Source organism: Myodes glareolus, chromosome 6 (assembly GCF_982192425.1).
Source record: "Myodes glareolus chromosome 6, mMyoGla1.1, whole genome shotgun sequence".
Lineage (NCBI taxonomy): Eukaryota > Metazoa > Chordata > Mammalia > Rodentia > Cricetidae > Myodes > Myodes glareolus.
Genome location: NC_142031.1, coordinates 2222660 through 2238708, shown reverse-complemented (window position 1 = coordinate 2238708; position 16049 = coordinate 2222660). Strand labels below are relative to the sequence as shown.

Here is a 16049-nt window from a genome sequence, read left to right as displayed (position 1 = left end):
AGCCCTTAACACGGCTCTTTATTCGTCCCCAAAGCCTCTTCTCCCGGCCTTTTTATTACGGGCTCCGACGTGCTCTCCGGGGAGCCGCGCAGCCAAGTGATGGATGGACAGCTCGCTAGATTATCTCCCGCAGATGTTTGCTCTCCAGGAGCCCCCAGGCTTCCCTCTAAGTAAACAGACTAAATAGAGTCGCCAGCAGAGGGGCAGCCCCAGAGGTCCTGGGTTCCGCTGTGGGAAGAAGCTTGACTGGGTCCTGACCACAGCCTACGTGACGACTTCTGGGGAAGCTCAAGTGATGTCTCCCGAGGGCACAAAGGACCCTGGTAGAGATGGCAGGGGGATTTAGGTACTTGAGGTTTGGAACACAGGCACAAAGCTGGGGGCATGTGGCCACAAGTGATGAAAATATTAGGGGCAATGGAGCCCAGAGGGATGCTGGGAGTAAGGGACATAGTGGGTGAATAGGGGTGAGCAGGAGACTGGGTCCAGTGAGGGACAAAGGGGAGCAGAACTGGGAAGAGACTGAGCCAGAGGTAGCTTTGCTCAGTGCAGGTTTGTGGAGTCTTGGGTGTGAATCTTGACACAACTGTCCCATGCGTAGCCACACTTGCCTGGCTCCTTCTGTAAATTCCAGATACACTCAGAAGAATGAAATACCTCTGTAGTCACCTGTTCTCTAATACTTAATACTTCCAAGAGCAACCTCTTCCATTTTTCCTTCCTGCACCAGTGTCATGGGCTGAAAGAATGAAACCAAACCTGCTACAGTTCACAAATGCAGATGCAGGGCAGGATATATGAAGCTCAGAGAGGGCAATTGAACAACCCAAGGCCACACAGTCTCCACATGCCCCCTTTGTCCCACACTTCCCTATCATATTTTTAATACAAGTGTGCAAGTCTTCAGGTAATCCAAACACACACAGGTTCGTGTAGCATTACCTCAGTTTTTTTTAAAAAAAAAGCAAGCCTATAGTAACCACAGCTTTAAGTGACGTGTTAGTGAGGCAGAAATTGCCACACTATTGCACAGAAGTTCAAAGTCCTAGGCCCTGGCATGTGACCCCCCTTTGCTGTTGACGTAAAATTCTCATCTCTATCTCAGTCCCCTCCACCTCCCACCACTTAGGTCCAGACCTAAGACTAGGTTTTAATTCTTGTTCTGTGGTCCCAGAGAAGCAGGGATGTCTGAACTCAGCCAAAGCTGAAAAACTTGTGCTCAGCAGTCCCTGGGGTATACTGCAGCAGCTCCCCAGCCTCACAAGAAACACTGTAGAGTGTGGACAAGGTCACCCACCCGCAGTCTCAGGCTTCCAAGATGCTCCAGCCTATATGGGGGTTAGTCTGTGGGGGCCCCTGGGTTCTCTGAGACCCTCAGCCTGGCTATAGTTTCAGGGGCATCACAGGAACCTGTGACTGAGATAGCTGTCCCCCTAAGCATCTTCAAGGGGGTCTCTGGTTGTGGTGTACTTCACAACTATCCCAGAAGCAGCTCCCAAGATGACCTGGGGCCAGGTGAGACAACACAGAACCACATTTTATAGAAAAGAAAAAGCACAAGTCACAAACAGCGTCCCTACACTCCACCCCAGGGCAAGAGCAGAGCCGCAGACTCACTCCTGCCATCTGTTACTTTGTTTCCTTTCAAAAGTATCCAGCGCTCTTCTTTTCCCAGCCCTTTACATTTGAACTTGACCTTTTGATCCCCTACCTTAACCACTATACCTTGGCTGGGCGACACACCCAGAAACAAACTGAAAACAAGGTGGTCCGCTCTGTTGGTGGCAAAAAGCAGACTGGGCTTCACTTTTCCACAACTCTTGAGATACAGAATTCTGTTCCAGTCCCAACCCCTTTCCTTTCAAAACACACATATTTACCCAAAGAAGAAAAGGAGAGTGGAAGGGAGGGAGGAGAGAGGGAGAAGGAGAGAGAGAGAGAGAGAATCTGATCCATGGCACATTTAAAGGGTAGAGGGATGGAGGAAGGAAGGGTCCCTGTGAAAACTTCACCTCCAAAATGTTGCCTGAGGTTTGCCTGGGAGACGGACAGCTCCCACCCAGTAAAGAGCTCTGCCTGTGTGCTCAGCATAGTGCCCACCAGGTCAGACTTATCTGTTCACCTGGGTGGCAGGACCCCTCAAGTATACATCCTGTGTTGCAAGACTCTGGATGAATAACACGGGATGGACCACATGGTGTTGATGCGGTCTCCCCAGCAACCTGAGCTGAGACCCCCACCACTTCCAGGTAGGGATGTGTGCAAATGGATCTCTGTGCCCACTTCTGTCCATGGGCAGAGATACTCAGAGAGAAGATGGCACTTTAATTCCATGGGAAGATCTTAAACATAGGATAAGAATCTTGTATGAACATGCACACATGTGGGCTTTCCTCTGCATGCATGCATGCTTGCATTGTGAGCCATACCAGTGACTGAGCTTAAGGAACGCTTTGGCGCTGACTGGAGACTATCTTCTTACCACTATGTAGACGGCAGCGTAAACACACGTGTGTGTGTGTGTGTGTGTGTGTGTGTGTGTGTGTGTGTGTGTGGTGTGTCCCTGGGCCATGTGTATTTTCCCCTCCGCTAGCTCTCTCTCTCTGTCTCTGGGTCTTTCAGAGCCGTGTTTGTCGACCAGCTATGATCCATCATCAGCCAGAAAGGTGGTAGACAATGCCCAGTTGAAGCTTTTTCTTTTGCCTAATGCTTTGCTTACTTAAAGCGATGCTTGAGCCCTCTTTGGGAGTTAAGAGTGCAGCGAAAGGATCTGTTGAATCTGCGGCCCCTTGCCCCCCCCCCAAACACACTCTTTTCATGTGAGTATTCAGTAAAGATAGTTAAATAAACACAACCTGCCTTTATTTAGTTTTCCTGTGTCTGCATGGCCTGCAGCATTCCCACGGGCCTAGGGTTGTCTTCTGTTCTCAAGAGCTGGGGTGGCTTAGTGAGGTGACCCCCCCCACCGCCGCTTACACAGTGAAAATGGTGAAAATGAGTGTCTCCCCTGATGGCATTCGTATACTGTGTGCAGATAATGCTCTGCTCATGGACTGGTTCTTTGCTCTGTAGCTCAGAAACAACCAAGACCACATAGCTGTCCCACCAGGGGCCACGTAAAAAGGTACTGGTATGGGCTGACGACAGTGACAGCAGGTTTGCCTACCTTTTTGATGCAGCTCTCCTGGGATGACACCTCTGTATCCGTCAGCATCTGCTGCAAAGCAAATCGGAAAGGGCTGTTAGTGGCTAACAGGTGTCACCTTCACGCCGCAGAGGGTTGTGAACCACAGGCAGATCAACACCTCACCAACATGAAGGCAAGGTCCCGTGGCTTCCCTGAGAAATGAAGGGAAACTCTTGTTGGGGACTCTTTTAGTTTCCATGTGTGTACACGCATGCATGCACATATATGATAAACATAGCCTGACAGAAAGCAACATGTGGGAGGAAAGGGTTAACCTGGTCCACAATTCTAGGTTACAGCCTATTGTTTTGAAAAAGTCAGGGCCAGAACTCGTACAGCTAGTCACACCATATCCACCGTCAAGAGCAAAGTGAATATACATGTCCTTGGTCATTTGCTTAGTGTCCTTATTCTAACAGAAACCCCCATATGCTGGGGACCTGAAAGGTGTCCTCTCCCTGCAAATGTAGTTTGTTCTTTACAGCTCCTCTTCAGAGTCGGTGTTGCTCTGCGGAGAAACCATCGCCCAGTAATGAAAGGGTGAGGGCTGACACATCCTAAGACAGGCCGCCCGTGGCTGTGACCAGCAGGGAGCTAAGACCCTGAAAGGTACAGCCGACTTCGTGCTCTGCCAGGAAACCCAGCAGAGCCTCTGTAAAAATGTCTCCTGCTCCAGTCTGCCCAGTCCTAAAGGATTAGCAGGCTGCAGGCTTCAGGCCTGTCCTCCTAGGGATTCCAGTTTGGTTTGGGAGGCAGAGCTCAGGGGAGCCATGAGTTCCACCTCTGTTCTGAGACATCAGATATGGGGGGAGCAGGCACAGGGTTCCTTGAGTCTGGGATGGCAGTGTGTCACCTGCTCCTATTAACATGACATGCCCCGGGAAGGAAGACGGCTTTGTGGTGTCTGGCGGTACTTCTTCACTTCGTGAACCACAGCAGACCTGCATCCTCTACCTCACAGACACATCTGGCAGCAGAAGAGAGAGAGCCACCCTTGCATCCTTCTGTCCCATGCAGCTGTCCTTGACTCCGGTCTACAGAGCCGTGCCATTTTACCCCAGCAGCCCCCCTAGAGGGTGGGTGCTTCAGTGACCAGACACAAAGCTAAGCAAACCAACAAATGAGAGGTAGAAACCGGACTTTCCCCTTCTGGATTGGGAGTCCAGCCGTAGACTCATGTTCATAAATTATAATGTCATTTCCAAAAGACTAGGAACCAAAATGGAAATTCAAACTTGAAAAACAGAATGAGGAGATATGTCAACCCAAAGGGCTTTCTTTCCCTCCCCTCCCCGCTACCCTGAGGTGCCCACGTGTGCCCGCGCAGACTGGCAAGGGAGTGCGGTACACCAAACAGGCTCTGACTGGCTCAGCTGACAAGAGGCCATATTCTAAATGTTGGGAATTCTAACCAATTGGGAATTTTATGTTTCTTTTAATAAATTCTGAAAGTGTGGTTTGGAAAGTGACAGTCAGTGAGAAGTGAGAGCGAGGGAAGACTAGGTGAGCGCCACGCAAGGCTCATGCCACCCTCCGGAGGGGACGCCACCCGTGACCCAGTGATGTGCTTTGCCCGGCTGGGCTGGATTCTGACACATGACCAGCTGCAGAAGCCAGACAGAACTGGGCTGTGGACAGCTGTGCTTCTGATCCCCCATATGGCTTCTCTTCTCACTCAGAGCAGGGCCAGGGAGGGTGAGGGGATCCCGAGAGGGTGAGACTGACTCCTGAACCCTAGAAAAGCTTTCTTTCCCAGTGAAGTCTGCAGCCACGTGCTGGAGGCAAAGGCTGCCCAGGGAGGCCTCTTCCCAACACAGTCTATCCAAATCTGTGCCCTAGATGCTGCTCCCAGTGGGGATAGAGACCTCTTGGTTAAATATGTACAGGATGGTGGTTCTGTGCTGCAGGCCACCCATGGCAGGGTAAGGGGCCAGTCCTGTGGGCCATGAGCTCTCTTGGTTTTTAGTGGTCTGGCTTCAGCCAGGAAATAATCAGTGTTTTTATTTTTCCCAGGAAAGCAATGCTTGTACTACACAGGAAAGACTAGACACAGCCAGAAGATACTCCTTGTAGGAACCAACTGTGCCCCATATGCTCAGCAAAGAGCAGATACTGCCCCAAACCTAGTGCCTGTCTCCAGACTCCATTAGTGTAGAGAATGGGGATCCCTATGCCGAAGCCCAGCCGTGAGAACTCCTGAGCTGCTTGACCCGGCTGCATGTTTTACCTGGTCGCCTCATCCCTATTAGAATCCTTTCCTAGGGTCCCAAGCTTCAGGGACAGACGGACACACACACACACACACACACACACACACACACACACGGCTGCAGTCTCTGAGTATGTGCTGTGTGTGCTGAACCTGTCAACAGACAGGTCACAGGACACCTTGTGATGTTTTAGGACCAGTCTAAGGAGCTTGCCTGGTGGCATTCCACAGCCACCTTGTGCTAACACACTAACGTCAACACAGTTCTAGACACTGGAGAGAGGGCTAGGGTGCAGGGCGGGGAATGAGATGTCTCTGGCCGTTCTGCTGCAAGGCTGTCCTGGACTTCTGGAAAGGGCGCCCACCCCAGTCCTGGGCGATCTCTGAGAATAAGGGGGTGTCTCCTACCACAGCAGAGAGTCCTGATGTGAAAGCTGCACCTCATGTCACTAGTAAATGTGGGGCCGAGGCTAGGATGCCTTTGCATATCTGTCTGCTCTGCCTTCTGTGTGCTCAGTCAAGCTTCAGGTGCCGGCAAGGCCACCAGCAGCCAACAGAGGTCCTCCGGAAGGGCCTGTCGCCTGCTCACATTGCTCACCTTCATGGTTCTGGAGTGTGTGGCTGCCTCTGAGGGAGTGTTCTGAGGGAAAAGGGTTTGAATCTTCCAGCCAATCTAGCTAGCACCCACATCTCTGTGTTCTTAGCACAGATGACCATAACTTTGGAGAGAGAATGAAGTCCTTCAACAGCAACCCTGACAGAGTGGTCCAGGGAGCTCCCCTCAACACTGCCTTTCTATAGCTGTAGGAATCAAACGAGAGCCCTTGGGACATCAACAAAGGCCACCCTGGGCCTGTGGGACCTCAGATTCAATGCCTCCAGAGTGGGGCTGTTCTTTTCCTGCCCTTCTTGCTTTTCTCCGTCTCCTCCACCCATGGATACCTCCTTATTGCGGCAAGCTTGCGTTTCCTGTGAGTCAGATGGCTCTGACCGCACTGTCTTCCTAGCCTCCCAAAGGCCCAGGTCACAGAAAAGTGGCAATGCCGACAAATACATTTACAAGGCCTTTGTCACCTGGGCCACCCTGTTTGCATTTGGGAGACTCACATAGGAAAGGTTTCCCTCAGTCAGGGACTAGAAGGTTTTGAATGCTAGAAATGGCTCAAATCAGTCAGAAGGTCAAAGGTGGAGTTTCTTTTCTGAAGACACCAGAGGCTGCATTCTGAAATCGTGTCTCATTTTTCAAGAAGTTAATCGCCACCAGTGTAATGAGAAGATATGGAGAAAGACTGGGGGCACAAGGCCTCCTCAGCTTACAGAAAAGACAGCTGGGTCTGCCAGTTCTGGGTTCCAGAAACCACAGCGGTCTTTCTCGCACCAGTGTCTCCAAAATATGGTGTCCCAGGCAGGACTCTGGTCACCCACACCAGCTTATGCCCCACACCTCAGTTGGGAACCAGCAGGAATGTTCTGGGGAGCTGGGTCTTCTTGCCGCTGTACACAGTCTGTGAGTGGCCACACAGCCTTCTCCAAACCTGCCTGTCACCCTTTAACTCAGGGGAAGGCAAACTGTGTTCCGTAGACCTGCAGATGAGTGTAGTCCCAAGGAGGGCCCCTATCAGAAGCTAAGAAGTAGCAGTGGGTAAGTGCCCAGTTAACCCATCGGCTATGTCATTATGGGCACTGTTACTACCTACCCTGGGGTTCGCTATCAGATGGGGACACACAAAGGGACATCAACGACCTCATCTACAACTCTCACTTGGTCAAGAGTCACCAAGTGAGAGGGAACAACCAGAACCTTGTGCTTTCTAGGTCATGGGTCCTGGCCAGCCTTGGGGAGAGGAGCTGGGACTCTGTTCCTTGGCCCTCTTCACCCATACGTTGAGCGGATACTCACTGGGCTGTGGGGCATGCAAGCTTGCACTGAGACAAACTGTGAGCTGCCGAGGACCAGGATGGCAGGCTTCCTGAGTCACTAGTGCTGGCGCAGGGAGCATCATGCCCTCAGAGGAAGCTGGCACCTCATGAGTTTCCAGAGCCCCCCTGCAAGGGAAGGTTTGAGCCAGGTTCCGATTTAATAGCAGCCTTGCCAGGTAGAAATATCTTTAATGAGGCCCTCCTCACCCGCTGCTGACCTTGGGTGGAGACCGCCGGACACACTCCGGAGCCTCTCAGCCTTGGCTTCCTTGCTGGCTGGGTTGCCGTTTACTGAAAACCCTCTTTATGTTGCTAGTTCAGCCTCAGCGCTTGTACTGACGGCTTGCCGACTGCTGGCAATGGCTGCCCCAGGCTCTCAACGTCTCCCCCACACCCCAGCAGAAGTATTAGGTGTGTTTTGATTGAACATTTTAGCCAAAAAAGCGAGGTTTGACCTCCGGCATTTAGCTTCTCTCTCGAGTATCGGTGCCAGGATTTAGCTAAGTGGGGTTGCTCAAAACATCTTTTTTGACTCTTAAAATAAATACCCTCTGTTCTCCAAGAGGTTGGTGAGGCGTAGACACACACATACAGACATCTCATAGGCTCACAGCTCCAAAACTCTGGCATGTCCCCCAAGGGGGCCGACTTTCTGTTTGGTGTCATAAATGGATCCCAGAAGGCGTCTCTCCCTTCAAAGAATCTGGGAGCAGACCTATGGGAGAAAGCCAACATGAGCCCCAACATAAGGCCACTCCAAAGCCAAAACCGCCAGAGTGGGGAGCACAGTCTGGCTTGCTCTGGGCTGTCCTCAGGCCTTTGTACACAGCCCGTGTCTCTCTAGACCATATTTCTTTCTTATCTGTTTTTGAAGTAGTTTCTCTGGATCTGAGGATTTGTGTGTGAGTCCAGAACCTTCAGGAAGTTGATTATCGGATCTCTTCTGAGTGGGGAGAAGGGCAGAGTACTTGTGATGTTACGAAGGGACTCCCAAGCATCCTATCCTGGCTTTGAGCCTTGCCTGATGACTGGAGGAGGTTGTGGGCTCAGGGTTGTTTGGGGGACAATCTGAGCGATGACACATAATGGTGGCTGTTGACCTTCCCATCATCAGAAGTGTTGAGCTCTATGAGGCCTGCCCTGACAGCAGAGTTTTCTACTCACAAGCTCAGAAGCTGAAGAACAGGATGTCATATGGCTACCCTGATGAGAGCCCAGCTAGTCTTTGGAGAGGAATACCCTTCTTTCTGGGATGACGGAAAATGGGCTTACACGCACTTTAAGGTTAATGCTTCTCATTGGCTTGGAACTTACTAATTCAGCTAGATGGGCTGGTGAGTGGGTTCTAGGTACCCTCCTGTCTCTCTCTCTCCAGTACAGGGATTAGAAATATGTACCACCATGTATAGACGTTTTTGTCATTAGGTGAATTCCGGGAGAGTGAACCCAAGCCCTAATATCTACGCAGCAAGAACTTTACCGGCTGAAGGTGAATTTCTTCTTCTTCCTCCTCCTCCTCCTCTTCCTCTTCCTCTCCCTCCTCTTCCTTCTCCTTCTCCTTCTTCTTTTGGTATTTTGAGACAGGGTTTCTTTGTGTAGCCCTGGCTATCCTGGAACTTGCTCTTGTAGAGCAGGCTGGCCTTGAACTCAGAGATCCACCTGCCTCTGCCTCCCAAGCGCTGGGATTAAAGACTTGCACCACCACTGCCCAGCTTGAAGGTGAACTTCTTAAAGAATAGTGTTCTCCCTTCATTTTTCTCCCAGACCAACAGTTCAGTCCTGACATCTTGCCTGGTATAAATGGCGCACGAGCACCTCATCAAGGGTGACTATAATGACATCAGCAGCTGTCATCATCTGGCGTTTCTGGGACAGCCTCCCTCATGTAAGAGCCTGGAGGTAGCTGATCCAGGCTCTATCACCAGGAAACAGAACGGGGGGCGGGGGGGAGGGGGTTTGAAAACATGGAAAGAAAGGCAAAGAAATGGCGGGCAGGCCAAGAAATGCTGGCACATGAGCCTCTGTCCCTATATTGTATGGGCTCTGCAGGGACAGACACCTTTGAAGAAAACAGCCACGTGTCTCTCCCTTCTGACAGGTCCCACACCTGATGGCTGTCCGGATCTCCCTAGGAGAGGGACAATCCCCATAGCTGGAGCGTTGGCCAGAGCTGAGCTGGGACACAGCCATTGGCAGTTCTAGTGGGAACCCTGAGATGTTCTGAATCCCCAGGCCAGTCCTGGCTTCCAGAGCAAAGGATCTGGCCGTGCTGACACAACTCCTGTGCTCTCAGCTGGGAGAGTGGGGTCATATTTATTTATTTATTGCGTTTGAAAAAAAATAAGCTTGGCCATGTTTGAGCTGCAGAAATGATTTTTTTTTAAAAGAGCGGTGGGCACTGTTTTTAGCTTTTATGCCTAAACAGATACGTCTCAGTTCCTGCAAGCGAGAGCTGTCTAATGAATGGGGGCTCTCTCTTCTCTCCTAAGAAAAATATTTACACAGTCTAGCGCAACAGTAGAGGACCATTCTGGAGCCCATCCCTAAAATGCAGAGAGGTCTCCACGCCTGTCTGCCTGTCTGCACTCAGTCAGCCCTCCTGTCCTCAGGGGCATGTCCTAACTCTCCTGCTAGAGTTCCTTCAGAGAGACCAGTCCCAGGGGAATGCTGACATCACCCTACCTTCCAGAACCGTCCTATTTGGCTAGCCAAAGACCCTGGGCAGCTTGGCCCCTAGCTCTGTGTGAGGAGAGGCACTGGTTTTCTCAGAAGTCCCCTGTGAAACCCATTCCTCATGAAGGGTGTGGTGGAACCCATATCCCACACCCTTCATGGCTTGGATGGGGTGTACCCAGCCTTCTGCATGGCCTGATGGGGCCTGATGGGGCCAGTGGCACTCAGTCCTGTACCCAAACATTTAACATTTTCCCTTAGGCACGGACCTGCCCTATGCAGCCAGGCCAGCACTGTGATGCAGACTCAGAACCTGGGCATGGGTTGGCTGCCCTCGGACGATCCAAGAACACTCTGTTCACTGGCGGTTCTGGGCCTGCAATGGCACTGTCCGACACCTTGTCCAGCAGAGGCTGCCTGGTGCTTGTGGCTGCCTGTTGTGGAGTGATCAGATCTGAAGGTTACAGGGTCTCTGTGGGTCTTGGGTCAATGCCCCTTCTCATCCATGTCTGTGGGTAGTCATGGAGTACCTTTGTCTATACCACCTCACAGAAAGTGACTTGGAGCTACTCCGTAACGCACTGAACAGTGACTCCTTACACTTAGACCAACAGTTAACATCAGCAAGAAGGGCCAGTGAACCCGGATGTTTCCTGATACAGAGATCCTGAGGGAGGGGCGAACATGGGCAGGGTTGGCATAGGGAGGAGGTGGTGAGCAGGAATGGTGAGCAGAGAACCAGCAAAGGTGGAGGAGGAGCTGAAGAGCCCCCTCCCACACTGACAGAGATGCTGCCTTGCTGAAAGGCCTGCAGGCTGGATGAGGAGCTGGATTTTATTAGGAACCTGGGCAGCTGGTGGCCCAGGCCTTCGCAGGACCTGACACCCTGCTCCTGAGGCCGAGGCAACAAGCAGGTAGAGAGGTCTGCCTTTGACGTTGACCGTCTCCTGCTTGAAGCTCTGCTATGCCAAAGCAGATTGAAGGCTGGGCCCGGGCTGACCACCTATGGGGGGAGCATTTACAAGGACTTTCACTTTCCATCCCTACAGTTGTCCTTTTGAGGAGAGGGACACAGACTGGTATGGGTGAAAGCCATCAGTTGCAAAAGATGGGAACATTACCTTGACCCTTGACCCTGACCCTTCAACCCTTACTCCCTTGTCCAGCATCTTTCCCCCAGTGCTTACCAGCCCCAGTGATAAACAGCAGAGGTTAGAGCACTCTAGTTAGAGCAGTGAGTTACCCCAGAGGGGAAGAGACAACGGGCAGAGAAAGAACCCAGGCGGGGACATAGCAGACATGAGGCCCCAGAGACACTACACTACCACAGGCTAGGTCTGTATTGACAGCCACTCCTGGATATTCATGGGGACCATGAGAACCTATGTTGCTGCAAACACTAGTGACAGGTCCAGCCCTATAGGAACTGGATGTTCTATGCACCCAGCACGATGTGTGGAGACAAGTGTGTACTTCACACCCATCCCCACGGATTCTCCTTTCTTTTCATTTCCTTTCTACCTGTCTTCTCTTCCCCACCCCCCTTTCCACTCTTAGATGCTAGTGTTAGAACCACATTAAGCAAGTACTCTATGCTGACCTGCACTCCCAGCCCCAAGAACAAATGTCTGTGTCGGCCCCAGACAGGAACACTCATGCCTCCTTTCTTTACTCAGCCCCTGGTTACTTGAACCATCACAAGGCACCATCCATCACAAACCCAGAGGCAGTTCTTTTCGGCTCACAGTCCTAGAACCCTCGTTGCCATTCTCCCACCTTACTTAGAGAGCTCTGGAAATGCTCCCACGAGCGCAAGACATCACCCAGGGCAGAGGGTGGCTACCACAGGTGCCACCAGGGATCTGTGCTGACAGCCCCACAGAGACCCACAGTGGCCCTACAGACCTGGGCCTCATTGCTTCCTGAGGGCATTTTGCTTCCTAGGTGGGGGAAAAACGAATCGCCAGGCTAACTAATGGCTCCACGCAAGCATTCGTCTTTCATTTTCAACCTGTCTAGTTATAGAAATAACCTCAATATTGATAGAATTATATTAATGCACTTCAACCTGACCCCACTTATTGATGGCTTGTTTGTTAAGGCGATCTTTAATAATCGTAAGTGAATAGAAAGCTCATAGATCTCCTTTGATGGAGTCTCTGTCACGCAACTGCAACATCCGGAGGCCCCCGGGGCTCGACCCCCGGCGTTTCGGCCCTTCTGGGGCTGTGACATAACTGCCTCACTGGGGTTGGAGGCAACCATTCATTACCTGCAGGTGGGAGTGAATCAAAGTGAAGCAAATTTAGATTCTCTTTGAAAGGACAAACAGTAGCAAAGGGGGGGGGCAGCTCAATTGGGAAACTGTTTGGAGCACCCATTTGGAGTCTTGAGTTCAGATTCCCAGCACCCACACAAAAAGACGAGTGCAGGGGCTGCAGAGATGGCTCAGTGGTAAAGAACACCTACTGCTTCTGCAGAGGACCCGGGTTTGGTTCCCAGAACCCACATCAGGCAGCTCACAATGGCCTGTAACTCCAATTCCGGGGATCCAAAGACTTCTGCCCCCTTCCCCCCCAAACACCTGCATGCATGTGGTACACATAACTGCATGCCGGCACATGCGTACACATACTTTTTCACCAGGAATCCCAATGTTGGAAAGGCAGAGACAGGAGGATCCCTGGGGCTTGTTGGCTGTCCAATCTAGACAAATCAGCAGGCTCAAGCTTCAGTGAGAGACCTTCCCTTAAAAAATAAGGTGGCAAACAATAGAGGCAGATACCCAATGCCAACCTCTGGCCTCTAAATGTCAGTGCATATATGTTGCATTTGCAACCACACACTCTTGCACACATACATGAAGATGTACACATACACAAAAAGAGAAGGGGGCAATAATGCATTCTGGAGATGGAGGGAGATGAACACTACCACAGATGTTCCTATTATAACGCCTCCCCCCCAAAAAATCCGGCCACATTTTTTTCCTTATAAATTCTCACCTACATTTATCACACTAATGATTCTCCTTGTAAGTTTGTCCATGCTCGCTTTCAATTCCTGCAAACTGGCAGCCGTGGAGGTTAGCTGTTCCCATTCCCACCTATAACAAAGTATCAAGTAGACTAACAGCTGTGATGGCTCCCCCGTCTTCAGGTGCCACTCCTGGGTCTTACTCCTTGCCCTCAGGAAGTATTGTTATCTAGGCCAGAGAATGCAGTGACTTAGAGAGAGGTTGGGGTGCATGTCCCAACTTCGCAGGGTATGCACAGAGCCAATATCTCATTTGGCTTCTGTGGAACGGGTTCTATTTGAAGAAAGCATCCACAGGGGCGTAAGGAGCCTTGCTTTCTCTCTCATAAACGATGATGTTTCCAATCTGCTGGAAAGGGACAACAGGGTAGCTGGAAAGGGACAGCAGGGTAGCAGAGCCCCAAGTGTCTGGGTTTGGCAACAGCTACAGTGCTAACTTGAGACCACTGTGGGAGGGGGCAGAGGGAGGCTGAGAGTCGCTGTCAGACAAGACCGCACACTTTCCTAATGGGACCCAATTACAGGAACAGCTGTGTGGGGGAATCTGTACACGGCTGTGAAGCTCCAGCCTCGGGGATCTTGCAGAACCCACAAGACCATGATACAAGCCAGGAGTCCTGGGGCTCAGATTTGTTCTTTGGGGTGGGAAAGGCATGCTTGTCTCACCCCATTCTGCCTTCAGTTCTCAAGTGACCTCCTGTGCCCCACTTTTTGCCCTAGTTGGGATCAGGCATAGCGAAATGCTGTGGGAACGTGCAAAACTGTCCAGTCCTGATGGATTTCAGCAAGTGCGCCATGAGGCTGCCTGCCCTCAGAGGCTCCCCAGACAGTTCTGGTGTTTGATCTGTCCTTTCCTGTATGGAACCTTCACAGAACTGGGAGAGGCTACAGGGCTGGGGCAAGACACCTGACTCAAAGTCACTTGTGGTACTCTATGCACATGTGTACCCTTGGTGTCCCTGTGACCTCTCTTCTGCCTCTGTGGTATGGGATAACATAGACTAGAAGATGTATTGAAGCTGCCAAAGGAGATAAAAGGATGCAATTGTAATACTGTTACCCAAGATGGGCCTGCTTCTGTGACTGCGAACGCTAACAGCAAGTCCTAAGGAAGTTAATCTACACTAGGCGATTCTATCCCAGACTAGGGAAAGGGAGTCATCTTGGCTGTCCCAGCACTGGGCAGGGACCAGCCACTCTCTATGGCTCATGGGTCTCATCCAGCCTGTGGTCTGCTTGGGGGCAGCCTATCAGATAAGTGTGGCTCTTACGGTTTCAAAGGGTTGCAAAATAAAGAATACATGTAGGAGGCTGTGTATGGCACACAGACATTTTACAGAGGAACATTAACACTGGCCCACACCGCTGACAGAAAGATGACAGAGATTAAAGGACCCCGATACTCTAGATTTGAGACAAAAGGTAGGCACAGGCTTTCTAGTGGCCATGCAGGGATGCGGTGGCTCATGCAGAAAAACAACATGGGCACACAACAGCTCCCGATGGCTTATGGTCTTGCTTGCCTCTGGGAAGGTGGGAAAGGGTGGGTTAGGAGCCTTGTCTGGGCTGCTGTGAGACACCTGGTCTGGCCAGCAGCTGCTGGAACCCACCCAACAGGACCTGGGAGACCACAATCCCCAGCTGCAGCCTCCCCTGTGTAAAGATGGGTAATTGGAAGCAGTATGCAATGGCTCTGCTACCCCCACCCCCTATCTCTTGTTTCCCAACAGGGAGACACACAAACAACCATCCCAAGGGAAATCCTAAAGTTTACCTGGAGTCACGTGACTTTCTGAGATGGGGAGGGAGGTCCCTTCTTCAGGCCTAGGTCTTGTAGTCCAGAGGTCAGAACTGGTGGAAACTCTGGCCTAGGTGACCATGGAACTAGGAGGCGGGGCTTCTTGTTTTCTACTTCAAAAACAAGTCTCAGGGGAGCCCTGGGTACACTTGGGAATCTGGAGCGACTTTCAAAGTGACCTTCTGCCCCCTCCTTGAGGAGAAATGCCTGCCTGTCAGGTTGTTGCGGTGAATTATAATAGGTGTCCCTGTCCCTCCCCTCCCCATGAGCTTCATTCTGTGACAACCCTGTGGGGATCCAGGGATCTCGGACCATTGCAGACAGCAAGGATTCCTGCCTCAAGACTCGACATCAGAAGCACACAGTTAATATAAGCCAGACACCCAGGGCGCTAACACCACGCCGGACAGCGTGGAGCGTGGCTTTTACTCCTTGTGTCTCTTTCTGTGCCTGCCGCATCACCGAGGTAGGATGCTGCTCTCTGGAAGAGCCTGGGAGCACAGGCAAGCTTCACCTGCTGCCCATGTGCCGTAGGAAAACACCCGAGCCTGCGGCCTTCCCATCTTTCTCTGGTTCTGACAAGACAAGACCGTTTCATCCTTCCTTCCCCGGCTTGCCTCCAGATGCCAGGGTCAGAAGACACATGTGGGAAGGAGCCGATAGGCCGCTGAGTTCACAGACCTCTGGGTCTAGATGGTAATCTGCTCTGCCCAGTCATCGCACCCAGTGGCACGCTGCAGCCACAGATCATCACCTGTCTGCAGAAAGACTGAGGATGAGCCCTGTCAGCCCAGGAGGAGGACCAGCTCACATGCCCAACTTCTAGATCCTCTACATAGGCCACTCTGTGAGTGACAAAGGCCATCAGGAACATGTCAGCCTCTTCTCTGCATGGTTCAGAGCTCTGCCTCTTGTCACCTTTGTGTGCACGGAAGTGACTGTTCCTACAGCCAGCGGGGCCAGTCTCCTCCCAAGAGCGCAGCAGAAACGGTGCATTCAATCCAGAAGGGATATCTGAATCAGGGAGGCTCGGCTTCAGAGGAAGATGTGCTAGGCACAGATAGCATTTGAAAACCCTGACCCCAGAGCCAGGAGAATTTGTTTGTTTGGTCATTTCCTTTATTTGTTCTTCTCCAGGACTGAAAAGATAGCTCAAGTCTGTCCGACCGTGAATCATGAGAGAGTCTGGGAAGTGTGGGCAGAAAGGCGATGGCCCAGCACACTCC

The 16049-nt window shown here is 51.6% G+C and overlaps 1 protein-coding gene across 9 annotated transcripts in view; it reads right to left on the bottom strand.

The window, feature by feature from the left end:
- Positions 1 to 16049, bottom strand: part of Prdm16 (PR/SET domain 16) — a 316131-nt gene that overhangs the window by 159996 nt on the left and 140086 nt on the right. For 5 of the 9 annotated variants that reach the window (XM_087906796.1, XM_087906788.1, XM_087906791.1 and 2 more), the window contains exon 3: positions 3167 to 3217. In XM_087906796.1, coding sequence (XP_087762922.1) covers positions 3167 to 3217 — 51 coding nt within the window. The remainder of the gene's footprint in view (positions 1 to 3166; positions 3218 to 16049) is intronic. The other 4 variants (XM_087906790.1, XM_087906793.1, XM_087906792.1 and 1 more) reach the window with 1 other exon arrangement.